This window comes from Suricata suricatta, chromosome 15, assembly GCF_006229205.1.
Source record: "Suricata suricatta isolate VVHF042 chromosome 15, meerkat_22Aug2017_6uvM2_HiC, whole genome shotgun sequence".
Classification (NCBI taxonomy): Eukaryota; Metazoa; Chordata; class Mammalia; order Carnivora; family Herpestidae; genus Suricata; species Suricata suricatta.
Window position 1 is genome coordinate 63,742,019 of NC_043714.1, and position 27,423 is coordinate 63,769,441.

Consider the following 27,423-nt stretch of genomic DNA (forward strand, 5'->3'; position numbering starts at 1 on the left):
CATTCCTCTGGGGTAGAACTATTTAAGCTAATTTCACTTTCTCTCTCTCTCTCTCTCTCTCTCTCTCTCGCTCACACACACACACACACGAAAGTAATGTTTAGGAGAATTCCTTTAGCTAGAGAATCGATTTATTACTGCATGACTTTTGCATGAGTGTATTATTTATTTCCGTGGTAGTTTAGACCCTTGTCACATGTGCCTTCTTTGCTAACTCTTAAGTTAGACCTGAGGTCAGTTCCTAACTCCACCATTTGTTAACTGTGACCTGGGGCAAATGACCTAACCTCTGTGAGTATCAGTTTCCTTATCAAATTACTTTTAATAACATGTAATTCATTGTTGCAACAAAGGATAGAATGAGTAGTATGTTCCAGGGCCTGGCATGCTATCTGTGCTCAGTGATGATTTGTTCCTCCTTTTAATCTATATCGTGCTCCTCTTCTTGTCTGAGAATTTAAACTTGAAGTCAGCCTCCTTGGAAAGGGGTGAGAGCATGTGTTTAGCTTCTACTTCAGTCTGCGAACCTCTGGTATACACTTAACTCACCTTTCAAGATCCAACACACTTATCCCCTCACCTGTTGAGCCTTTTTACCCTCCATGGACAGGCAGGGTTGGGTGCCCCTTGCTTGAAAACCTTTCCCCCTCGCCAGGCACAGAGTAGGTACTGAAGCATATGTTAGGTAAGTGGGTTTCCAGACGTTAGTTGGTGGGGGAGGTTTACAGAGCTTCTCTCATTGAGCCTTGTAGTTTTGTGGTTCGACTTAGTGCTTTGGTCTCAAGTTGGTAAAAACAGACGAGAGGGTTAAGGAGGCGATCTTCACTTGACACCTTGTGGCTCTAGGGGTCAAATGCTTTCAGCATTTGGACTAATTACATTCACAGAGTCGTTTCCATTCTGCAGTCATTGTAATGGCTGGTATTTTGTTTGTGCTTACTGTGAGCCAGGCCCCGTGCTGATCATTTTGTCTGTTTTCTCCTTTAGTCCTCTTGTCAGCTTTATGAGTTAAATATGGTTTTTGTACCCATTATACAGAAGAGGAAACTGATCCAGTGACTGACCAAAGACCACAGAGCTAGCAAGTAAAATAGCCTGGATTTGAATGTAAGCTGACTCCAGAGCTGGCTTTTTGACTTACTATATTCTTCAACTTCCCTCTCCTGTGTTATTGACAAGAAAATCGTATAGCTAAGTAAAGAGGATTATAAAGGTCAATAAGGTTTCCCCGTATTCACTGTGTTTATAGTTGGCAGACCAGTTCATGCCGTGCACTGTTACATTCTTCACTATTACTTCTGGAGGGAGGCAGTTACAGAATGTGGGTTCAGTTTTAGCTTTTCCTCTACACTAATATCTGTGGGGAGGAATAATTATGGCTAAAGTACAGTGTAGTGAGAAGTACAGGTTTCTATTAAATATTGCTCAAGCAGTGAGTAAGTCATTAAATTTGACTCCTGATGAATATATAATGATTGCTTAATACCAGGCTGCCAGGAAAAACACACACACACCCACTCGTAGAGGTAGGTGTGTATGTAGATATATCTTGCTAGATATAGTTGGAGCTATATTTTAAGAGAGGAAGGGGTTTGTGTGTGTGTGTGGAGAGGGAGAAAGATACGGTTTATATCATCATGTATTTGAGTTCACCCAGAAAGAAGAAATTTCTTGCTTACAGAATATAGAAGACTCACTGAAGAGATTAGGAAGATATTTCTGTCTTTCGGAAAGTAAAATCTCTCTATTCTGTGGCCCATCTGTTCTAGGAAACTTAAAAGATAATCAGGCAATTCCCCTGCCCATTCTCTTTCCCACTCCTTGCCAAAATGGACATATGTACTTGATGGCGTTGAGTATCAGATCCTTCTGAGTGTGTGATTCCTGTTGAATTGGAGTCAGCAACCCCATGAGAACACTAAATGGCTGCTTTGTCTTACTGGCATTTTATTGATAAAATGCATGGAGTTGAATTTAATCAACTCTGTGTAATTGGTATTGTTCCTGTGCAGACATGCTTGCACATGACTTTGTAGAAAAACAAAAAACACCCGATTCTGCAATTTTTATTTGTTTAGGACAAAATTTCAGGAAACAACTTGGCCAGGGGCAAAACGCAACAGTTGAATCAGGAACCAAAAGTTGGAAGGGTTAAGTAGGTGAAATTTGTCTTGAGGGCGTGCCCCTTAACACACACACATTCACAGGAGTCCTAGTTGTAAAGGTAGAGAAGTTTTATAGACCTTTAAGACCTGAAGCATTTAGTCCTGTTCTGGAGATTAGGGAGGATTCTGGAAAGGGATCTGTGGCTGAGATCATAGAGAAGAGCAGAGCAAAGCAAAGAGACATCTGGTAGAGCGGTAGTACAGGGATGTGTATGGACATGCTGGGGGAAAGAGGAGGGAAATGTCTTCTTTTTCATGTCTGTTTCACTGAAAGCAGTTCTCCTGAGGACCCGGAGGGTGGTAAGAGGACTTGGCTCTGGGTACTAGGTGCCTGGCCCTGTTTCAGCTGTTTCCCAAACCTCAGGGCTGGACCTGGGGGAAGAGAGTTTCTCTCTCTGCATACGTATATGCCTCAGGCTGCAGTTATAGGCAGCATGGCTAGGGAGGGGCCTTATTTGGAATAGTCAGTCAGAGGCTATACCCTCGGTTCTTGCCAAAATGGTCACCAGTCTGGAAAGATAGCTTGATCTCCACGCCTACCTGGACTTGGAGGGGCCAAGATAAAGAATCTTTGGCTCCCCCATTTTTAGCCATTTGCCTAAAATGGCATCATATTGAGCAAATAAGGTGTGAGTAGACCCTTGGAACTCACCCTGGATAATAAACTCTTAGGAGCCCACACTGTGCTATGTGAGAAGTCCTCTGTTGCTACAGGCTTATTACCTGCATTTTTTGGTCCTAAATAGAGGACTTGGCATTTGTCTTAACCGGAGTCTACATTTATAAAAATAGCTTTGTTTGTCACCTCCCTTCCATTTCTTTCTCAGATCTGGCTCTTCTCATTTTCCCTGGTCTTTCTCAATCAAGACAACTGGCATTGACTGTTAACTGTTTCTGCTTTTATAACTTGTTCCTGCCATCACCTTCCCATTGAAGCTTTGTGAATTTTGCTTTAAGTTGAAGCGATTGCAACATGAAATCCCCCATTTTTGCTTAGTGTTCTACAGACCATGTAACTTTAATGCCTATTCAACACTTCAAACAGGGAACAGTAATAGTTATAATATTGCTGTTAGTGCATTTTGACATTGAGTAACAGATGACGTGTCTAATGAATAGTGTGGCTGCTTAGATTGCATAATTATAGGCTTGTTTGACTTTAGGAAAATTGTGCGCAGGCCAACAGCATCCATTCAGACCCCTTTTGTACTATAAAAATATCAGAGTGCCTCAGTGTAAAGCCCTCCTTCAGCGACTATCATTCTTGATTTTTCTAAGGTTTGCCAACTGAACAGGAAAAAGGAAAATCAAAGAGAAACCATCTTTTAAAAATGGGTTTAATTCTATGGCTCTCTCTGGTCTAAATAACAGTTTAAAAGTTCTTTGTTTGGGATGCTGCCGACCAGGTTCTCGGGGTGTAGACATTGGATTTGTAGGAAGACAGCCCCTATGCTGGCCTAGTTACAAAAGGTTATCACTTTATAATAAATCGGTGGTTCCCGCTGCCTTCTGGACTTGATCTGCCGGGGCGGGGGGCATATACTTCAGCTAGTAATTGTACTAACGTCTTGGAACAGTTTCTTCATTAGCGTGCCAGATGGGTTCTCCGGGGTTCGTGGACTCACCGAGCTCTCTCCATGAGACTTCCCTATGTATTTATTGGCTTATAAATGTTCGAGTACATCACTTATGTATGTTGATTTTATTAATATAAGCAAGGGTTGATTATAATAAATAAATGCTTACTGAATGACACATCGAAAAAATATGAATATCCTAGACTCAGTCGGAGGCGCGGGTGATAGAAGTGGTTTGCTGCAGGCTCCCTCAGAAGTGTCTCTGTAACACGAAGACTCTAGGACTTTCCCTTCCCCTCGAACATTCCCCTGCTGCTGCGCTTGCTGTGGCTGCTACTTCCATGTTTCTTGCTGCTGCTGCTGCTGCTCTTGACCTCATGTGCGTTTGATTTTGTAGCTGCTAGAGTCCATTTCCTTATCTCCTAGCATTCTGTGGGTGGCTCGGTTGCGCTTGCAGCCTCTCCAGCAGGCCTTGCTGATGTGAGAAGTCACTCTCTTCACCAGCGTTAACACTTAGTAATCTTCTAAAAGGGAACCATCATTTTCTTTCTGTTATCAGTTTCCCCTGTGTAAAGAATTCTGATAGCATTTCAGTGGCATACCTAGTGGGGCCAGGACTTTGTCCCCACTGAGGGTTTATTCCCTGGATCATCGCGGAGGAGGACTTGGAGGTGCTGTCTTTCTCCTCCTGTGGAAGCACCTGTTAGCACAGATGGGCAAGTACGGGGACTTGGCGCGGGCAGCCTGGGTGGGCCGCCTGGCTGTGCGCTCACTGCCTTTATGGTGTCGAGCAAGTTTCTTCTGCTGCTCAGTTTCTCACTTTTCTCGTGTTGTGAGGTTCACTATAAATGGTGTGCTCAGTATAGTCCTGGCACACAATAAAGTGCTTACTGATTGTTAGCTACAGCTATTATTTTTACGTATCTTTTTCATCGTTGTTCTTGCTTCCCATGCTTTATCATCTGCACCGACCTTCTGTAATGCCAGGCTCTTGTGGGACAGTAAGAATGTCCTCTCTGAGATTGTCACTCTGTACGTTTCAACATGATTTGTGTGCTCCCCCCCCTCCCCACCACCCTTGCCCCCATGTGCTGATGCCAACCTTTTCCCGATGGAAGTCACAATGAAAATATAATAGGCAAAGGAGTTAGTATCACATGTCTTCTTTATTTTGCTTTATTTTTTTAAATGTTTATTTTGAGAGAGAGAGAGAGAGAGAGAGAGAGTGAGTGTGTGTGGGGGGGAGGGGCAGAAAGAGAGAGGGAGACAGAGAATCCTTTTTATTTTTATTTTTTTACTTTTTTACTGTTTTTATTTATTTTCGAGAGAGAGGGGAGACAGAGAATCCCAAGCAAGCTCCATGCTGTCTATACCAAGCCCGACACAGGCCTCAGTTTCACAAACTGTGAGATCATGACTTGAAATCAAGAGTCAACATTTAACTGAGCCACCCAGATGCCCCTCTTCCTTACATTTGGTACAGTAGAATATCTGAGACAGGACGATTCATAGTTTGGTGAAATTTTAATTTTCATATTTATTAAATAACGCCATGTGAGAACACTGATGGAAGAGGCGCTATAGTTCTTTATTGGATTTCAGGATCATTAAGGCATCATTCTTACTGTCAAATGGGTTCAAGTGTGTTTGGAGAGATGAGATAAATGCATATAAGAAAACAAGATTGTCTTTTGGCTAAAAGTGCCAAAGTATCAAGTATAATTGTTAAGATAAATTAAGTGAAGGAAGAGATCATCCTAGGTTGGTATGGCTTAAAAGCAGGCAGGGTTTGGGGCCCGTGGGTGGCTCAGTTGGTTGAGCGTCTGACTTCGGCTCAGGTTCGAGCCCTGCCTCGGGCTCTTTGCTGACGGTTCAGAGCCTCGAGCCTGCTTTGGATTCTGTCTCTTCTCTCTCAAAAAACAAACATCAAAAACAAAAAAGCAGGTAGGGCTTGAGTTCAGCCTTTGAAGGATGTGTGGGCTTTAGTTTGGTGTAGATTTTTATTAAGACTTTCCTGTAGGCTGGGGGAATTTTGACAGTGGGATGATATATTGTGCATTTAAAGAGCAGTCCATCCACATACCCACCGCAGCCCACACCCAAGTTTTAGACAACAGCCGGCTCCGGTGGCCAGTTCATTCCCAGTTCCCCTTGAATCCTTTGGGGGATTTATTTTTGGCCGGTTTGCTGTTTTCATGTGACGCCATGCCCTTTGCTCACGTGGATTCTTTTGTAGGGCAGGACACAGACTCCCCGTGCTGGGTGTTTCTGAAACATGAATACAAATCACAGTTCTAAAAGATTCTTATCACAGTAGGGGAATAAGAGTTAATGAGAAGAACACAAAGAAGTGACGGAAGAATCCTAAAATAGCTGCAGTAGGTTTGCTACTTACCCGGGGATGTCCCCCTGGATGTCCACCTGGCCTTTCTTCCAGATTCCTGTTGCCTAGCAGCCGCCTTCTGGTTCATCGGTCTCTGGTCTCCAGCCTTTTGTCTCGGCCGGACACTGCCATTAGCTGGAACTTAGCAGACTGGGCGTCCCCTCCAGGTGGGCTGTGATTCTCAGTTCCTCTCCCACTGGCTTCCTGATCTTTTCTGGTGTTTTCCCTCTCTTGCCTCAGGCTGCACTTATTCATCACTTAGGTTCTTCTGCTTGTCCCAATATTCTTGAGCCCTGGAGCCACATTCTTGAGCCCTGGAGCCGTAGCTGAGGCTGCTGGAAGCCACAGATGGCCTCCAAAGATTCTTCCCTTAGGCGTCATGCCTTCAAACCCGACAGCCCTCAGACATTCACGTTCTCCTGTGTGGGGAAGTTTTCCTTGGCCTCATAGCTGAGATTGCCATCTGGTTCAAGTCTTGCTAGCATCCGTGGGACCTTGATAATGAAAACTGTGATCCCATTTATTTTACTTTGCAAACTTTCATAGCATTTTTAATGTCAAAGGCGCATTTTTATGGGCTTTCAAAAATAAACTCACTAATCCCAAAGGGAGAGCGCTAACAGTGTGTTGAATTCCACTGGTTATCCAAATGCAGTAAAATACCTGCCTTTATGTAAGTCACAAACCATCATATTGGGATATAGATTGTTTAGAATTCTCTTTCTGGTCATCAGGCAGTTAATAGGATTTTTAACGAACAGCTGCCATCCACGTAGCACCAGATGCATGCTGGGATCAGCAGCACCCAACCAGCTTGTCTCCTGGTTAACATTTGGACGCTTCACAACACTGACCTGTGAGTGACTGTCTAACAGTTTTATTTGAAATATGACTTGAGTCCTTTATCATACACCATCTTGTTAAAAATGTATTTAATTTGGCAAGTTTTTCTTAGCTACACACCGCCCTTCGCCCTTCCTCAAAAACAAAAAGCCAAAAACCCTTGTAATGAGCTATGCAGACAGATACAGCCCGAATTCTGGACGCTAATGAGCCCAGAGGCATTCTAGCAGAAGCAGGTTAATCCAGGAGACATTCTTTCTGAAGTGTGCTTGTCATTGACTACTGTAAGATTAAAGCATCATTTTAAAGTCTAGGACAATCACTTTCAAAAGCCAGAATGTAAGTGCATTTTCCGGTATTTTGTGACTTTGGGATGAGATGTCACATTGTGCTTCAGAGTGGACAAGAAATACTGACGTTTATGTGAGCCAAGGTATGTGAATGGAGTATGTGCCTTTCCAAATGTGATTGCAGAAGTCAGCTTTCCTTTCTTTTCGTTCAGCTCTTTTAATGTGAAAGTTGGTATTGTTTTGCGTTCTTGATCTTTTCCTGATCTATTAAATTGTGTGTTTAGAGCTTGGAGAGAGAGAAAAAAAAATTTAAAAGCACTTACGAATATTACCTCGATTTTCCAGTGGGCTGGTCACTCTTCACATTTCACAGTCTCCTGTTACATCGGGTGATTTTAATGTTGTCAACATAGTTTAAGCATAGTTGTTTCCTATTCGAACTAGTAGATCATTCAGGTCTCTGAAACATTTGTGGATCTGTTTCTGCTGATTCTTATGCTTGGTGTCTTGTTTTCTTGTGCTTGTAAGGTTTTTTGTTGTTTTACCTTTTCCCCCCTGCACTCTGCTCATTCTCCTCTGCAATTCTTTGCCCAGATTATTTGAGGCGTAGGATGGAAGTGTCTCCTTCAGAGGGAAGTATGTGTAGGTGCTTTCCATGTGAGACCACTTCACACCAAGATCAGAGCTTCAGTTCTCCAGGGCAGCCTAGCCCGCAGAGCCAGGAGAGCTGGCTTGTGGCCACCTTTTTCAGAAACAGGATTGTTTTCTCTCTCTCACCTCTGTCCTGCTCAGTGGCCAACGCCAGCCTCGCCGCAGCCCAGAAGGACAGGGTGGCATTACTCCTGGTTCCTCTGTATTCTGAGGAGTAGAGACCCAGCTGCCTGGGGGAGGCCATGCGACTTTGGTGTTCTGTGCTCTGCTGCTGCTGCTTCGTTTTCTTTAGATTTTGCCCTGTCTGGGGCTTGACTTCCAGTCCAACTTTTGAGCCTTCTTCTACTGAATGTATTCTTAGAATTTTGAATGAAGCAGGACTATGTTAAGGAGGTCTTTAAACAACATGCACTGCCTTTTACAAAATTGTTTAGATCATTGACAATATATCGGAGCAACTTTTTCAGAGATGGCACTTTAAATGGAAAACAATAATTGCTTTCTTTTTCTTTCAGCTGAAGTGAGTAGTGAATACAGTATGGACAAGGCAATGGTTGAATTGGCCATGATGGATCGGGAACTAAGCCATTACATAAAGGCTGTTCAATCTGCGATAAATCATGTAAGTTTATACTACTCACCTGGTAATACTTGGTTACCATTCACTGACTGGAAACAGAAACACAAAATAAAAACTTCCTGCATCCTTTCATATTTCCTTAGCATTACTGCAGCTGTTAATTTCCTTTTAATCAAGAAGTTTATAGCTAGGCCACCTAGGTTTAATTATAATAGTACACCTTGAGCGCCTGGGTGGCTCAGTCGGTTAGGCGTCCGACTTCGGCTCAGGTCATGATCTCACGGTTCATGAGTTCGAGCCCTGCATCAGACTCTACTGACAGCTCAGAGCATGGAGCCTGCTTCAGATTCTCTCTCTCTCTGTCTCTCTGTCTCCCTCTGTCTCGCTCTCTCTCTCTGCCCCTTCCCCACTCATGTTATGTTTCTCTATCTCTCTCCCAAAAAAAAATAAACATTAAAAAAAATTTTTTTAACATTAGACTATTACTCCTATTTTAGATTTTCTTGCATTTTTTTGGTCTTGAAATCTTTTGTGTAAGTCCCCTTTGAACAGAAGTAGATTTTTATAAAATGCTAAAAATTGCATAAAATTTGTTTTAATTGTTCTGTTTCCTTCAGTGTGTAATTTAGACCAGGCTTAGTTACTCCTTCTCTGGCTTTAACGCATACGCAGCTGTTGTCAAATTCACAGGGTGAGATAATATGGGAGAGTTTTGGAGCCAGCTTAAAAAATACAGAAGGCTGAGCTGAAATCAGTTCGTTACAGCAAGCGGTGGGGGGGGGGGGGGGGGGGGGGGGGGGGGGGGGGGGGGGGGGGGGGGGGGGGGGGGGGGGGGGGGGAAGAAGGCTGACATTTTGGTTTTTCCAGAAGCCACACTTATCTTTGTTGACTCGGCTGTCACAGGAGGTGCCCATGAGGCAGTTAAGGTGGGAACATAGCAACATCCTTTTCAGCAGTGCCGGGTTGAGTAAGAAATGAGCAATAGGATTGCAGTAATGTTTCTGAGAAGTCCTTTGTCCTCCAAGCAGTGGAAACTCCCCTTTGAACTGATTTCAGATACCTGTGTACTGGGGTGTCTTGTACTTCTGGTTTCTTTATTTGCCTTTTCTTACTTCCATCTATGGGAAAATTCCAAAAATCAAATATTTTATAAGACTGGCTACTATTCAGTGGAAGACTCATTTTTAAAAATAGTTTATTACTTAAGCTTTAATTAAATGAGCATTACATAATTATATGTCCCTAGTTACATGAAGTTTTTAAAAATTTTTTCTTTTTACATGGTTAGTATTTATTAAGTATAGTATTTGTGACTTAAGAATATCTCCTTCTCCTTAAGAAGTAGTCAACTCATTCAGCTTGTGAAGGGATGATGTTTCTTACCACTGTGGCTGTTAGTTTGGGACTGTATCACTTTCATAGGAAAATAGGAAAGTGACATCATGATGGGGCCTTTGAAACTGGTCAACAAAAAACGCTTATTAGACCAGAGGTTTTAAACTCTAGCTGACCCTCAGAACCAGCCCATTCCTATTCTAATAGGATTCTGATTTCATTTCTGGAGCAGGACTGGGGCACCAGTATTTTTTAAAAAACTCATTCTAATATGTATTCAGGGTTGGAGACCACTGACTTAAAAGAACCAGGCCGACTTTATAGACGAAGTATATTTTCAACCAAAATCAGGGTTAGGCCTGTTATATGGATTAACCCTGCTTTGACCCTTACATTCAATGGAGGTTATTTGAGAGTCCTTTCTATCTTTAACATTGATGTTGTACAAATGTAATAATAGCACAAGGTACAATATAGATAAGAAAACAGATTTTGAAAGTTAAAGAACCTAATGTGATTTTTTTTCTGTTATTCAAGGATTCACAGATGTTTAAACTGTTTTATGTAAAAAAACCAACCTCTTCCCCCTTCATAAAACCAAGTCACTCATTAAAAAAAAAGACAAGAAGAAAAAAAGAGAGAAAGAAATCTTCAGTATTCATTCAGTAGTTAACAACATTTCTTTTTTCTTGAGACCCCTTCCTGTTATCCCCACCCTACCTACTAAACAGGAAAGATGATACTTTGAGTTTTACCCTACTTTTCAGCCCTAACCTTACACTAGATTATGGAGCAACTTGGATTTAGTGATTCTGGTCTTTCATAAGAGGAGATAACATGTTTTTTTGTCTTTTTCTGATACAAAGTTTTGCCCTGTGCCTAAGATTGATATAAGACCAAGAATAGCAAATCATAATTTTATGAGGTTTCTAAGACCTGAAACCATGTGGGGATAGAGTGGGGGTAAGACCATTATTATTTTGAGTATGTGTACTGTATACTCTTTACACACTTGAAGTCATGGACACTGCTCTCTTACTGCTTATTTTGGCAAAGAGTAAAAATGAACAAGGGTTTGTTTGAGAAGGGCCAGAACGGAGAAACTCTTTAGGAATAGCAGCGGTCTAGGGATCGGAAACTTCCACTCTCAATCCTTCCATTTTCTAAGTTAGATCCCGAGTCAAGAAAGTTAACCTTTAGGAAACCTCATGGTCTTCATCAATCCAATTCGTGGCCTGCCTGGTTCCTAAGATGATAGCGTGAATCAGATTAGAGACTATGTATCAAACCTTTAACATTCATAAAAGTTGATGGAGACGTCAGATGCTGGGTTTCTGCAAACTCAGATGTCCAGGCATTCCTTAAAAAGGTGGAACAGGATCTTAAAGGCAAGTAGTATTTCCATCACTGCAACATCTGCCGAAATTGTGATCCACCCAGTGGTCTTTGTGTTTGTGAATTTTCTTATAGTTCTAGAAAGTTAAAGAAAAATGTCTAAATCATCACAGAGCATTAGAGTTTATTGTTTAAATAGATGTCTCTCTCCTGCTCTCACCTTCACAGGATCCTGAAGGTCATACACCTCTGAAAGTTTACTTTGGAAACTTAGAGGTGCGGATGCATTTACCAGCAATCTCTGGGAAGTCCCTTTGGCACACAGCGCACGCTCTCAGATTGCCTTTCTTTGTCCTCTGAGAAAAAAAGAGCTCCTATAATCTACAGTGCCTGAAGATTTTATTTAGAATCAGTATTTATTTCAGTGCTCTGAAACTTAAAAAAAAAATTTAAGACTTTGTCCCAGCTGGTTTACAGAGGGAATGTTATGCAGTGATCCCTAAAAAAAGTCAGTCTGTAAGTCATTTATTAAAACTTTCGGATGAATGAGTGAATTGTATACCTGTCACAGCTCTTCAAAACATACATGTCAAACCACAGGAAGTTGTATATGAACTCTTTGGAGACCTTCAGTGATGGACCACACACGTGATAGCGCTTTGAACCCTGTAAAACGGCCCACAGACGCTCATGGTACTGTTACTGCTCTTACCACCCTGACCACCAGGGAAAACCTTCCCTCAGTTTCATGTTGAGGACAGTGAGGTTCTTTTAAAAATTTTTTTTAATTCATTTTTTGAGAGAGAGAGAGAGACAGCACAAGAAGGGGAGGATCAGAGAGAGAGGGAGACACAGAATCTGAAGCAGGCTCCAGGCTCTGAGCTAGCTGTCAGCACAGAGCCCGATGCGGGGCTTGAACCCACGAACCGTGAGATCATGACCTGAGCCGAAGCCGGACACTTAACTGACTGAGCCACCCAGGCGCCCCAAGGACAGTGAGGTTCTGAACATTACGCTTTTGATGACCTCATGTTTCTTCCCTTGATTCCTAAGCTTTCATTATTTGAGTACATTGAAGTATATTATTCTCATTGTTCTCAGAAAGGGATTTCTTGTGTTCAAACATTCATTGAATAAATATTTACCGAACACCTATGTGCCAGGAAGTTCTAGGTGCTAGAAATAAGTCGGTCACCAAAGCCCACGTGCCCACCACCTTTAGCATGTCTGAAGTCTAGAGAGGGACAAGTGTTTAACAAAGAGCAATACAGATCTTATTAATGACTTGCGCTGTATACGACAAAGGGAAAATAAAGTGTTCAAGGAGAAGCGATAACTCAGGAGGCATAATACTGCTGAGTGGTTGGGGCACTCCTTCCTCAGGAAGTGGTATTTAATCTAAGACGAAGGTCAAATGAGCCTCAACATGGGGATCATGATACATAGCTTCTCTGTCTTTGCGACGTCTACATGAAGTAAACGCATCTTTTACTGATTGTGTCAATGTCAGAGTTTCAGACAATCTGAGAAATTAGGCCAGAGAAAGCCTACTGCTTTATATAGAAAAGGTTAAAGTATGTAGAATGTGTAACGTACCTAGGGCTGATCAGTGATTCGTTCCTTCACAGATAGGAGTGCCTACTACGTGCCAGGAACTGTGAATAGTGATGCAAGTCATGGCCCTGGTTGATTTAAGAATGACTTTGTTACTGCTGTTCTGCTTCTCCAGCCATTTCACTAGCCGAGCAGGGTTATCCCTCGAGGAGGGAAACGGTGAACTGGTTTTGAATAAACATGGTAATACTGTGCATCTCTGTACTGTGTATTTCAGTGCTCATTTGATTGTTTTAAATTACACCTGTGGTCCCACCTCGGGGTTTCAGATTCTAGAGGGTGGGGACCAGTTTACTTCAAGAAATCTTCAGAGCCATTTTTCAGGTGTGTGTTTCAAACAGGAGAAGCTAGAGTCCAGCCACTCTCATGGGTGTGATCCTTGCAACTTTGTAACCTTAATTCTTCTGGAGAAAAACGATGGGCATCAACGGGCTGAATGATAAACATCCTAACAGGCTCAGATTAGTTACTTACATTATTAGCAGTCAGGGATGAAATACACGTCCTCTGTGCTTTTTGATGAGCAGTCCAGTCCTGGAAGCATAGCGGAGACTCACATTATACTCTGGCGATTATGTTCTTGTCATGATGCTTAACTGTGTAATGTCACTGTAACAAACGCGAACTCATTGTCAGATTTTACCTGTATATTGTTCTTTAGTGTATGCTGCTTCCACGTGTGTTAAAACTGATATGGTGAGAGTCAGAAGAGTAGAAGTACACCTCATGTAAGCTGTTGAAATGAGCACAGTCTTAGATATAATAAAAGAACAAGGTGGGTCAAAGGTATAGCTTACCTCAGCCTGGTCATTATGCAACTACATGATTTAGAACGTTTTTTGACATATTACTTTCCTATGCCTCTCACCCTTCACCCTCATCAGTTGGCAAGCCTTGCCTATTATAAATCTTACTTTCAAGTTACCTTAACATCCACTACTTCATCATGAAATCTAACGAGGTATCTCGCAACTTGGGAGTTGCCATTTTTTTAACCAGTTTGGGGGACCATTTCGCACTTAGAAAGTGAATGTTTTATAGTGTCTGAAGGAGGTTTCGGGCCAGAGGATATAATTTATTAGTTCTGATCATCTACCGACCGAAAGTAAAACTGTACTCCACACCGTGAGTCATTGACAAAAGAAGGGGGAGTTGGTTTGGGGGTTACAAAATTTGAAGACAGAAGATTCCTGAGCATGAGAGAGATTACTGTTGTCAGCCAAATAGCAAGAAGGTGAGAGATGACCATGGAATTAGTGAGAATCTCTTGGAACCATTTGGGAAAGTAACTGGAGAAGACCCTCTCCTCCATTCCCTGTTCACTCTGCTTGACACAACAAAATGGGGTGAGATCTTTCACCATTTTTCTTGTAAACAGTTTCCTAATGCTTCATATAGAGCCTTTTTGTGTATAGGAATATTGCCCCAGTATGGGAATTAAGCAGGAGGGGAAAGAGTTGGCTTTAGGTATTCATTCTGCAGCCACTTGGCCCAGAATGTGGCTGTTTTTGTCATTACAGGTAATTAATTTCTATTCTGGTGCTTTAGAACTCCTGCTGTAGTTATTCCCAAATTAATGTTGTGTTTGGTAGCATTTTGTCTAACACACAGAGAGAGTAGTTAGATCTGGATATAGTATTTCACTAATTGAGTTGCTTCTGTAGGAAAGAAGCTAGATCTAAATCTTCTGGGTCACCAAGTACTGTAGATGCTTTTTATGGGTGGTTTATAGGAATCCAGCCGAGTGTTTTATAGGTATTAAGTGTTGGATTTTATTCAAAGTTATAAAATGTTTACATTCTACTTGGCGTTAATGTAAGTCTAGTGCAGCATTTTTAAAAGTTTGCTCCATAATACTAATTAATCAGGATGTGAGTAAGTATAATAGGAAAAAAGGATTTTGTGGTCAAATAAGTTTGGGGAATGCTTGATTAAAAGAGTTTCCTTAAAGACTCCAAAACCTTTAATATGCTTTTATGTATTGTGATTCTCCAAAGGAAATACATGCAGTAATTTCTTAAGCTTCTTTAACAAGAAAACCTCATTGGGGGAAGCACGGATCACCCACAGAAACTGGTTTGGGAACTGCTTCTGTTGCAGAGGCGGCTGAGAGATGGGCCCAGCAGCTGTGGTAGTTTCCGTGGCATCCAGGCAACTGGGCAGTGCATCAAACTCCCTATCTGGAATTCCGAAACGGGCCTGGGAGATGTTACTGTGTAGATCAGGAAAGGGCCAGGCCTCTGGAAAGACCACGCAAATTATTCCAACAGCGAAAAGGAGGAAGGAAGAGTGTTTTTAATAAATATGGAGCGATTGCTTGGCTATCTGTGAAGTCAGCAAGACCCCTGTGTGGAGGAGCATCGATTCAGGAGAGTTCCTGAAGGAGAAAGGGAAATGTTTTGGAGGAGAGGAAGACAGGAGGGTACAGAGAAGGCAGAAGGAACGTAGCAATGGTGTGTGCAGGAAAAGCAAGCAGACCTCTGAAAGGCCTGCTTCACCACGACACCCCAGATAGAGGCCTGGTTCCCCCACAACACCCCAGTTAGATGCTGAGCACCTGGGCCTCAGTGGCCCGACGGGGTCTGGCAGCTAATTACTTATGTTAATTTAAATGATGTGGACATTCCGTGACATAGCACCTCCTGTTTTGTTTCTGACATTGAGCATAGCCCATCTGTAGCGTCAAACCCTTATTTTAGACAGTCACTTGAGCTCCTTCCCTATCAGACTTTTCATTGCAACTGGCAAGTATCGAAGAGCTTGAGATTCCGGCCTTCCCTCCTATCCAGCAGCGGTGCCGGTGGGCAGCGAAAGGGCAGGGGCTCTGTGGCAATGGGCAGTGAATGGACAGGAGCAGGGAAGAGAGGTGGATGTTATGGTTCCTGTAAAATGAAAGCATTTTCATAGTGTGGAGCTGAAAACAGTTGTTTATCAGCCTCGTAATTAAGTGATTCAGTTCCTGCCAGTAGAATGCTTGGCCTAATAAAGACACAAAAGGCTCTTGACGTGTATATTCAGAATAGCTACAAGATAACGTTAACAGTGAAATAATGTGACAGAGGCCATAATAACTACTTAAGAAAATCAGAATAAGGGAAAAGAACCTTTGCTTTTTTTTTCCTGGCTTTTCTACATTTGATCCCCAAGCCTCAGTTTCCTCTTCTTCTTTTTTTTTTAAATTTTTTTGATGTTTATTTATTATTGAGACAGAAACAGAGCATGAATGGGGGGGTGGGGACAGAATCAGAAGCAGGCTCCAGCCTCTGAGCCGTAGGCACAGAGCCCAACGCAGGGCTCGAACCCACAAACCGTGAGATCATGGCCTGAGCTGAAGTCGGACACTTAACCAACTGAGCCACCCAGGCGCCCCCTCAGTATCTTCTTAAAGTAGGGGTACTAATATTAGTCCTAGAGTTCCAGTAACGATGGAAAATGATCGTCTGAAAGCACCTGGAATAGTTCCTTCACACTAATTTATAACTTTGCCCAGAGCGTTCTGTAAAGGAGAAGTCATTTCCTTTGATCGAATTTAAATAGCATCTGAAAGGGAATTTTGAGTTAAAAGTCAGAGGGGAGATGAAGCTGTAGAAAACCACTGAGAAAGGCCAGAGATTATGTTCCTTCAGAAGTTGAAGGCAGGGCCTCTCCTTAGAAGGCGTCTGGTGGTGGTGGGGACAGAGTGGGGGTTGGAGGGAGCTTAGTTCCCACGGTGGTGTGACCAGGAAGCAGTGGGGCAGAATTAACGGGACGGGGCCCTTGAGGAGGCGAGCCGGCAGCACGGCATTGGCCGGTTGAGTTTGAAGCTCCCCGATCACGAGGTCTATTTAACGTCTGTAGGAACGAGCTACGAGAGATCATCCCTACTTAGTGGTGATGAAACGGGGGTCATGCTCGAGATAAGAACCAGACACCTGAGTAAAAACTTTGGTAACTCAGGAATTACTTGAGGTCTTAGATAACCAAAAATTACTTAAAGATATAAGCAAGGTAGTTCAATAAATAGCATAATTATATGCCCCCGTGCACAGAGAAATAGTCCGTGAGCTACAGTTCCACCTTGAAGTAATTTGTGTTTACTTTATTAGTAGCACACCTTTGAAAAAAGTACTGGGAGAGAAAAATGCATTGGATTTATTGCTCTGACGTATTCTATACAAGTTGTCAGCTTTATTTCAAGTGTGTGATCTCTATAAATTGTTGACAAGTGAGAGAATAGGGTATATGTGGGAGAATATAAACAGGTTTTATTTTCTCAAGCTCTGCATGAATTTGCAGTTGTTGGGACGGAAAAGCTTCCTTTCTGAAGCGGAGCCAGGGCCCGGGGAACTGGCACTGAGCGTAAATGGTCTTTTCACTCCGTTCCTCTCTGAACGTGATAAACTTGTGACAGTAGCACCACTTTATCTTCCTTTCTTTTGTGACATGGCCAACCTGATGTTTTAACCTCTGGAATTTTTTGAACTTCATTTCTTTCTGGCTCTTTTTTTGGGGCGGGGAGAGCACACATGTGAGCGGGGGAGGGGCAGAGAGCGAGAGGGAATGAGAGAGAGAGAGAGAGAGAGAGAGAGAGAGAGAGAGAATATCCCAGGGGAGAGCACACATGTGAGCGGGGGAAGGGCAGAGAGCGAGAGGGAATGAGAGAGAGAGAGAGAGAGAGAATATCCTGATGTGAGGCTGGGTCCCATGAACTGTGAGATGATGACCTGAGCTGAGATCAGGAGTTGATGATACTTAACTGACCGAGCTACCCAAGGCGTCACTCCACCCCCCCCTTTTTTAAAGGAAAATTTATGTCACATAATACAGCATTCTTTAAAATAGTGAAAATCCTTGTGTTCTTTTCTCATGGGGATAATGCAGTCAGTTGTTGGTGAACGAATAGTTCCTAATGATTTCTTCTAGCCTGTATTTCATCTTAAAATAATCATTTAGTTACTTTCCACTAGAAAGTGAAATGTAGAAAGCCCGAATCACTGTTACTTAAAATTGGACACAATAACCAGAATAATATGATTGCATCACATGATTAATCTCCACCTCCCTGACTTGGATCCACATCCCGGACACACACCCAGGATCTCACACGCTTCGGCGCCTGCCTTCTCACTGCCACAGCTATTTGTGGTCCTTGGAATATTCCTGGTACCAAGGAGCAAACCCTCTCCACCCATCACTCTCTTCTCTGTCACCCTGAGGTTTATTTTAGCACCCAACATTGTAACAGAAGCCAAAAATGTCACTTTAAATGGACTAAATCCTGGGCGTGCTTAGAGCATCCCTCTTGCAAAATCAGAAATTAAATTTGCTGTGCAGTGTGGTTACACCGTGTTTTAAAAAGCCCCAGCAGAAACATCGCATGCTCAGTGTTTTCTTAGAAGAAATTCTTAAGATATTACTAAAAGCACCTATAAATAGTACAGAGGAAATTAGGATATGCCCTACCACATTTTCTCTAATAGTGGTGAAATTGCTCGGCCAGAATACAGAATTCAGGTGTTTTGCCTTTATAGCGGAAAAACGTGCACGATCCCATTAACCGTGGTAAAGTGTTCGGTGTTGAATTTAATTGCTGAGTTTCCTTCAACACCTGTCTACTGAAGAGCTGCGTGACCTTCCAACAAGTTTGCAAAGTGAACTTGATAGTATCTGTCCATTCCTATCTTAGAGTAATTCCTTGATTACACACTGAGATATAACATATGTGAAAGCCCTGGGGAAGGCAAAGTGCTCTGTAAAGGCATGGGGTTAGTGTTGTCCTGTTAACTTTTAATTTCTTTCTCTTTCCACAAAAAACGTTCGCTACATGGAGATTTAAATTGGCAAACTCTTCTAAACCACCCGAACTGGGTATTAGTGGTGATGGGTGAGTCGTTCCCTCACAGTCATTTTCCCATCCCGCAGCTTAAACTGGAAGGAAAAATGTGTAAGTTTTACATTTCACTTTTCTGTCATTAATTTAGTCATCTTTTTGGTAAATGTTTATTTCTGTCTCCCATCCCCGCCCACCTCCCAAGAGTTTTGCATAAATCTCTTGTTAACAGTTCAACAAGTGACTCATGTAGATGGGTTCGCTTAGTCCCTGAGTCACTTTATTATGAAACACTTGAAGTTGAGTATCTATATATAACAATGAGGAAATAATTTTAAACAATTTATAATGTCTGATCTGATCGCTTTAGTGACTAACTCATCAGGCAACCGTGAAAAAGGAAATTAATGAAAATTTACAAAGCCAGGCAGAATTAGTCTAAAAATAATTAGTCTCATGAATTAGTCTAAATAAATCACAATCACCTTTTACTTCCTTCTCCCCTTTCCCTGAGCTGTTGGTGTTTGATTGGCAAGCATGTTGGGTTGGGAAATAAAGACGTGGCTTCTCATACTCGCTCTGCCATGCTGTGACCTTGGAAAAGTCGTGCTAATTCTTTACTTTAGCTTCCTCCTTTCTAAATCAGACTAAAAATAGTATTTGTCCTGCATACCTCACTGGGTAGTGGTAGGTAAAGTGAGATTATAAACAGTAATGTGTTTGGACCCTTCCCCGCAAAAAGATGATAGGTGATTGATTATTCCACAGTTAAGTATATCCTGACAGTCCCTGTCTGACACTTTGTGTCCAAATGGCCAAGAACGAAAGAGTGATGGAGACTTCCTGATTCTGCCAAAAAGGATGGGAAGGGAGTCTGGGTTAGTTCCTAGAGCTGGGAAGAGGAAGATAGGTTCCCAGCGTCTGGATTTCTGAATTGAACCATGGGACACCATCTCCTATACAAATAATAGTTCTAGTCTAGACAATTTTTTAAAAAGAATTTAATCATAAATAGTTTATTGTGATCCAAAATCTATAAAACTGCAACAAAGCCCGAATGTCGCATGGGTATCCTTTTATGTTTAAAGTGTCCTGGAAGATTTAGCCTGCATCTGGACGATAATGAATTTATATCTCTTTTGGCTTCCCAGATGATTTGATATTTGCCTAGGGCTATTGATAGTTGATTAAACCAATTTTGGAAGTGCCCCCTGGTCAGTCCCCTGGCCTTTGGACTAAAGGTCCGAAACCAATTTTCTTTGCCCAAAGTGAAGGGTGGAGAAGCCTTCCGGACTCTTCGACCTCTTTAGTGATCACAGTGACGCTCCAGGTTAGGGAAGGTGGCCGCGGTGGATCCTGAGCCTCAGGGAGGCGAAGGGACATGCCGAGGTCACATGGTTATTCCCAAGAGGTTATTCTGAACCTTGATAGTTTTTGTTTTTAAGTTCTATTTGTTTACATAATCTCTACACCCTACATGGGGCTTGAACTCATGACCGCCGAGATCAGGAGCCGCATGCTGCTTCAACGCGTGCCCCTACACCTCTGTGTTTTGACCTGTAATGCAAGGTTATTGTCGTGCCTCAAGACAGAGTTCATTGAGTTTACTTTGAGTTGTAGATTTCTTAGGGAGGAAGAATGCTTTTGTCTAGTGTCAGTTATAAAGGATGCTTCTGATCTTACACCTGTCTTATCACCAATTTCCCAAAGGTAAAGTTTTGGAACATTTAGTTTAAACAAAAAGTGACTCTTCACACTGATTTGACATGCATAAGGGGGGATTCTGTTAGTAATAAAGAACTACTTGAGGAAAAGAATACTGTTATGTGGAACTGTTACAGTAGAAAATAATTACGTTAGAAAAGACTTTATATTCTAATGTTATATTAGAAAAGACTTTGGATGAACCAGTATTGATCCTTCTAAAACTTTTCGTCTCGGTTATATTTTAAAAGTGGCAGTGGTGTAAATATGAAGGAGTTTTAGGGCTTTGAGATAAAAATGGAGTAAATCTTTTGTTCTAGATTTTATAGCTTTTATATTTTTCCTGGTTTTTATAGATGCTTGATGTTTATATTATTTAAATATTCTGTCCTTTCCATAACAAAAGTCAACCTAGCCAATGTTTCTCTCTTTTGTGCTCTGTGCCTCCCAGCGTTCTACATTCTGTTTAGTTAACTCAAGTTGAGTAACTGTTTTCTTCTTGCCAGGTTAGCCTATAGATTTGTTCACAATTGACTTTTAGAAGCACCGAGGGAGAAGTCTCTCCGTGGTCAGCGTGCAGCATGCTGTGGAACATAAGAATGTTCACTGGGGTAGCGGACGGAGCACCACAGTTGGAATCAGAAGGCCCAGACTGACCCCTGCTTCTCCAGTGCCTGACTGTATGACATGGGGCTGGTGACTTGTCTTGTCGAGATCCTCAGCTTGCTTATCTGTAAAAAGAGGGTGACACCTCATAGGGCTGGTACAAGGACTAGATGAGATAATGGAGGTAAAATGCTTCATGCCTTCGTAGGAAGTGAGTTTCACGTAGTAGGCATTCAGAAAATATTAGTTGCCTCTTTTTATCTCCAGGCACAAGGTTGTGAAGTTAAAGCTGGTTTATCAGTGTTTAAATGTCAATGTTTTCCATTGCCTGCCCCTTCCTTAGACCTTCCAGAGCAAAGGTGTGGGAGAGTCAAGGGAAATAAGTTAGGGTGAGCAGATCTGGATTTACAGGGTGGCCACCAAGTCTGGAAAGGTGCGTGAACACACAATACACGGCTTAGTTATATAATATTCCCCTGTGTTATGAGACAGTATCATCTATGGTTTCAGACTTGCTGGCTATGCTGTAGCCTCAGCTCTGTCCCCTATTAGGTGTTTGGTTCAAGGAAGTTCTTTAATCTCTCTGGGTGCTGAGAATCAGATTATATAAATTATTCTGAAAAGTACTCTGTATAGACTAGGAAGCATCTGACCGGTCTTGTCTTGGTTATTGTTTTAATTTTCCTGGGTGTAGTAGCTTTTGGATTAGGTTTGCGATGGATAGAATTCGTTTTCATTTAGTCAGGAAACCTTTCTCCTATGAGATGAATTGGAAGGCAAAAGGCAATTTGATAGCTTTAGTAGTGGGAAGTAATTTCAAGTATCAGGAAGCCATATTAATTATAGAGAAGGCAGCATCCAAGAATTTGATAGGCTGCTAGGCTGCGGTGAATGGAACTGGTAAGGATAAAGGATTAATGAACTGCTGGGGCATTAGTAAGCCCATAGTCTATTGTGTGGAGTGAGATGTGATAACTCAGGGAAAGGTCCAGCCGCAAATCTAAGGATTGCTCTCATTCCATGCTGTAGACATGTAGTGTGATGTGAAGACAAGGGATTTGAAATCAGAGGTCCACTTACTAGAATCTTTGTGGCACTTAAGAATGTTAGAGGTTATGGATTGAGAGGGCAAAATGTACTATTTCCAAAATCGAGATTTTGCCGCCATTCTGGCTCCTACAGTCTTATTACAAGGGCTTTCTGATGGATACTTAACAAGAACAGAAGGAAGACAACAACTTGCATTTCCCTTTCTTTTAGATGATAACAGAAATGGTGAATTTGTTCTTTCAGTTATTAAGATCCTCTAGTTCATGGAGGGTGTGACCGTAAACCCCAGAGAAGCGATGGAACAGGCAGACTCACTGTTGCTTCCTCTGGTTGCACGTCTTCCTGCTTCCGAATGCTCAAAAGAAAGCATTTCTGTGAAATGCGGTATTCCCTGTTCTCTCAAGTCTGCTTTCTTCAGGACAGAGAACCCAAATATGTATGCCCCTCCTGCTCCTGTCTCCCCTCCACACACTCACACAAAGACGAGCAAGGACTGCTCCCTTCCTTGTTGAGATCCTAAAGCAGGGTGCCCCTTTGCCACCAGAGAGCCTCAGTGTCACCAGTGACTGCTGAGTTGTGTCAGAAAGGGAAGTTTATGTAAATGTGTATAAGAAAATCAAGATCCTCCGTAATTAGGGCTTTTCTAGGAGCCTTGAATGTGATGGATGGAACACAGAATAAGCAGGCGGGGAAGAGCATAGAACACAGGCTTCACGTACTGAGAGCCGCACTGAAAGAACTGCAGAGTCAATTCCACAGCAAAGAGGCTGTGGAGGAAATGGGACCAGAAGGGTTATATATAATATGAAAAAACCAGTGGACTCTTTTATGTAAAACATGGCGTTTTCGTACATTAGAAATGGAAATGTTAGAGACAGTTTCCTCAGTCTGTCTCCTGTGCCCTCCTGAAAGCCAGTACCTCAGTCCTTGATAGCAAAGCATGTGCCTTCTGGGAAACTTCTCTGTGACTCTCATGTGGCCAGTGTCGAAACTAACCTGAAAGTCCGTTTGGTTGTTCAAAGGTCCCCTTAATCATGTAGTTAGAATGTTTCATTTGATAAACAGCACCTGGCTTATCGTTTCAAACACTGTCAGGAGAATTTTTGAATCACTAATCGATAGCTTTAATTTCGGTGGGACTGCTCATGAATGGAAGCTGCCCTTCTGAAGAACATCGCGTCCGTATCACAGACTCCTGATGTTTGCCTTAAAAGGCTGTGAAAACACGGTTCTTTGTGTAAACCCGGAGAAACTTAGCAGGGCCCCTTTGACAGGCTCGTGGGAATGACTGCATTCTCCGCTGCATCTAGAAGGAGGGAGAAGGGAGACATCCAGAGAGGGGCAGGAGGAAGGGACAAAGGCTGTCGCTCTTTTCTGCCCCTCGCTCTTTGCCACACGGCCCACCGCACGTCCTGACCATTGTTCCCTGCCTCCTGCCCCTGTTCTCTTTGTGGCCGTGACCCGTCTGACACCCACAGCGATACAAATAGAGCAGATTTTTCAGTGTCAAGTGTGCTGCCACCGCCCCGGTGCTTCATACACGTCCCCGCGTGCCCTCACGACGGCCTGCGTGGCGGGTAGACAGTTGGGTGGCTTGCCCGAGGTCCCCACGCCTGTGACAGATCCGGTGGGTGCTGCTCGGTCAGTTCCTCGCGGGACTTCTCCGCTTGCTCCCCCTCCCTCCTCCTGAATTGCTGGGTTCCAGTTATGACAACGCATGTCTGCTTTTCCTTCCTTCTGGCTCCTAGGCCCCTTCTCCGTGATGTCTCTCCGCCCACTAGGCCTTCTTCAGCCCATTTCTCTTCCCACGCTGCACTCTCTTCCTGAGAGAGAACATCTGTGCTCGTAACTCGAGCCGCTGTCTCCCGAAGCCGAGGCCCGTGCCCATTCCCACGCCAGGGCCCTGGTCTGGGAACCACACGGACAGCCCCGCTGTCCTCCCTGCCATCCCGACTCTGCGGGTGCGCCTTGACGTCAGCAGGCGTCGGGAGAGCTGGGCCCCCGGCGTTTCTCTGAGCTGCTGCAGCTTGGCACATGGCGATGTCGTCCGCCTCGCACACCAGAAAGTGGCTCTTTGTCCTTCCTCCTCCGAGCTCCTTCCAGCAGGCATCCCCCCCCCCCCCCCGGACTTGACCGACTCTCAGATTGGCTCGCCAGCGTTACCTTTTCAGTTACTCCTTACTACTCTCTGTACTGAATACAGACGCCCTTACCTGACGTACTCCCCTGCTTAGTCTCATTTTTTACCATCCGTGTATGCTAGCTCTTAGAAGGTTCTCATGCTTCCGGCCCAAGTACACGTCACTCCTGCCGGGAGCAGGGCTCTGAAAGCCCTCGCTGGCGGGACCGATTCGTCACGTGGATTTCTCGCGTGCGCCCTTCTGACGCCATGCACTTGTACCTGTGCCCCTGCCTTCTCTCCATAACCGTGTCTCACGTCTACAGCTGTCTTCTCATTTCCATTTCATTTCCCTCCCGCTGGCACTCCGCATTCAGCCTTCCAAAACTGAACTCCTCATGTGTGTTCTCCCACATCCGCTGTCCCTCCAGACTTCTCCACCTCAGCAGATGACAGCTGTATGCTTTCATTCAGTCAGGGTAAAACCAAAGTTGTCCTGAGTTCCTTGTTTCTCAGCCCATCAATAAACCCTGTTGTTTCTACCTGCAGAATGTATTTAGAATGTGACTGCCTCGGGGCGCCTGGGTGACAGTCAGTTAAACTTCCGGCTTCAGCTCAGGTCGTGATCTCACGGTTCGTGGGTTCGAGCCCCACGTCGGGCTCTGTGCTGACAGCTCAGAGCCTGGAGCCTGCTTCGGATTCTGTGTCTCCCTCTCTCTCTGACCCTCCCCTATTCCCACTGTCTCTCTCTGTCTCTCAAAAATAAATAAAGAACATAAAAAAAAATTTTCTTTGAAGTGACCTCCTCTTGCTCCTTCTGCTGCTGTCACCTCATCTGGCCAGCGTCACCCTTGCATAGATGACTGCAGTGGCCTGTTTCTGCCCTTCCTCCCCCAAATCTTTCTTATCACAACAGCCAGAGTGGTTCTTTAAACAGAAAATCAGATCTTCTACCTCCTGCGCACGGCTTCCCATCTCTCAGAGGAGAGGCGTCTGGCCTCTTTGACCTGTCGCACCCTCTCTCCATCGTTACTTCTCACCTCAGCTCTTTTTACTCTGCCTCAGGCCTCTGTTCAAATGTCATTTTCTCTGTGAAGCCTTCCCTGGCTGCCCATCGTAAATGAAGGCACCGACCCTGCCCTGTGTGTCCTCCATGCCTTCATCATCTGGTAATACTGTTCTTCCCAGCTAGCCTGTAAACTCCATGAGATCAGGGACTTGGTCTCTTTAGCTTACCACTGTTTTCCCTGCATCTCGAGCAGTGCACAGCCCTTAGTGGGCACTCAGTAGGACTTGGGGACGTCTAGGGTGGTAGGTAAGTCATGGACTCAGTAGTGGAACAGATCAGTCGGTGCAGTGAGTCCCGGCCCCACCGCTGGTGAGCTGTTTGACTGCTTCCAGTCAGACTACTCCTTAGCCTCAGTTTCCTAATCTGTAATGTAGGGGTGTGTTAGTTCTTACCTTTCAGGCTGTTTGTTTGGAGGGGGGATTAAAGAAGCCTATGAGACGCTTAGATCTGTACCTTGCCCATAATAAACTATAAATCAAGAGCAGTTGTTGCTACCGATAACTGCTGCTAATTCTTACCAGGCTACATTCCAATTGCTTTTTACTCTTCTGTCTCCCGTCCCCTCCCGGAGTTTAAATTCCGCTGAATATTGACCTTGATTTTGTAATAATAACGATAACCTGGTGGTTGTCAGAGGTGAGGGAAAGGGATGAAGGGTGGGGGAGGAGTAGTTGATGGTGGTCACAAGCACAAGTGTGATATAAGGTAAATTAGTTCTGGAGGTATAATGTAAAGGAACAAAAAGAATGCAATGTGGTGATAACAGTACTAGTAATAATCGTAGTAGCACTGTCATTTGAGTGCTTACTGAGTGCCAGGAAGTACCCTGGAAGTCATCACATTCTGGTGGAACTTCCTATAGAAAGTAGAAACGGTCTGTGTCTGCACTGTCTGGAAAAGTAGCCACTAGCTGGCTACTGGCGTTTGAAATGTGACAGTGTGACTGAGGAACTAAACTTTAAACTTTATTTAATTTTAATTTAGATTTAAATAACCACCTGTGGCCAGTGGCTACTGCAGTTGGATTTCAAAGCTTCAAATTCTCTAGATATATTAATCCATTCACTATTCAAGACATCATCGGGCATAGTTAGAGTGTAGATGAGGAGATTGGGTTCTTGAGTGGTTAAGTAACTTGGCCAAGGTCACACAGCTGGGAGGCAGAGAGAGCTGAGGTTGGGAGGTTCGTCTCCAGCTAAATCTGGTTCCAGGGGCTGTGCAGGCCCCTCCTGTACCACTGCCCCTTCATGTCATTCACAAGAATTGAAGTTCCACAGGCCAAGGGACAACATGACATCTGTGTTCCTACTGCACGGGAGGCCAGGAAAGCAAATTTTGGGTTCCGACCCCAGTGAGGTATCTCTCAGAAGGCGGGACATTCCCCAAACACAGGGAAAGTATATGAAAGGTTCTAGACCAGTGGGCTTGGCGGCTCCACCTCTGTATACAGTTTTCTCCCAGACTTAACTTTGCAAACAACGGAGCAACATATTGCTGCTATCTCTTATCAAATGCTCTCTTTCCCCCAAAGGTGGACCAATCAAATATCTTATTAGTTACTGTTTCTAAGTCCAGGATGTTTGGGCCACACTTATTCTTTTGTGTTACTGTTCCCTTATGGTACTCTGTAACTAGTCAGCCACCAACTGACTTTTTTTTAAATGTTTATCTATTTATTTATTTGGAGAAAGTGGGAGAGAAGCACACCTGAACCCATAAGAGGAGGAAGGGCAGAGAGGTGGGGAGAGAAGCCCAAGCAGGCTCTCCACTCGACATGGGGCTCAATCTCAAGAGGCGGACACTTAACTTACTGAGCCACCCACCTCATGCCAACTTACATTTTCTAAAATATTAGGAACAGAGGAAGGGGAGAAATTAGTTAAAAACATAAATATGTATTTGTCAAACTAAGGAAGAAATATGAATGGATGCTTCTGCCTTAGCTTTTGCTATTGGTCCTGAACCCATAGTTGGTATTAACTCCTTTTCTCCACTACCCATTCCATGTTCTCTTTGCCCTCAGCCAGATGATTGTAGGTTTTTATCGGACTAGAACACCTCGACTTTCATTCCTGGAGTATCTGTGTTCCTGATGGTCCTGCCTACATGGCATTAATTCCGACTTCCATTATGTTTTACCATTAGAAATGGCAAAACTAGAAGGTATTTCCGGTTCCAGACACACACCTCCCTCTTCTCACTCTGGAGCAGCCAGCCTCTCTACCCTTGAAAATCAAGATTCCTTGCTCCAGAAAGTTGTGTAACCTCATTTTTTGTGTGTCTTTTCAGTGTC

The 27,423-nt window shown here is 43.5% G+C and overlaps 1 protein-coding gene across 7 annotated transcripts in view; it reads left to right on the forward strand.

The window, feature by feature from the left end:
• The window catches only part of NSMCE2 (NSE2 (MMS21) homolog, SMC5-SMC6 complex SUMO ligase), a 209,958-nt gene that overhangs the window by 28,753 nt on the left and 153,782 nt on the right, over window positions 1–27,423 (forward strand). For 2 of the 7 annotated variants that reach the window (XM_029923851.1, XM_029923852.1), the window contains exons 2-4: window positions 6,180–6,292; window positions 6,860–6,981; window positions 8,425–8,531. In XM_029923851.1, coding sequence (XP_029779711.1) covers window positions 6,912–6,981; window positions 8,425–8,531 — 177 coding nt within the window. In that variant the 5' untranslated portion in view covers window positions 6,180–6,292; window positions 6,860–6,911. Of the gene's footprint in view, window positions 1–1,150; window positions 3,857–6,179; window positions 6,293–6,859; window positions 6,982–7,029; window positions 7,402–8,424; window positions 8,532–27,423 lie in introns of those variants that run through there. The other 5 variants (XM_029923849.1, XM_029923848.1, XM_029923847.1 and 2 more) reach the window with 4 other exon arrangements.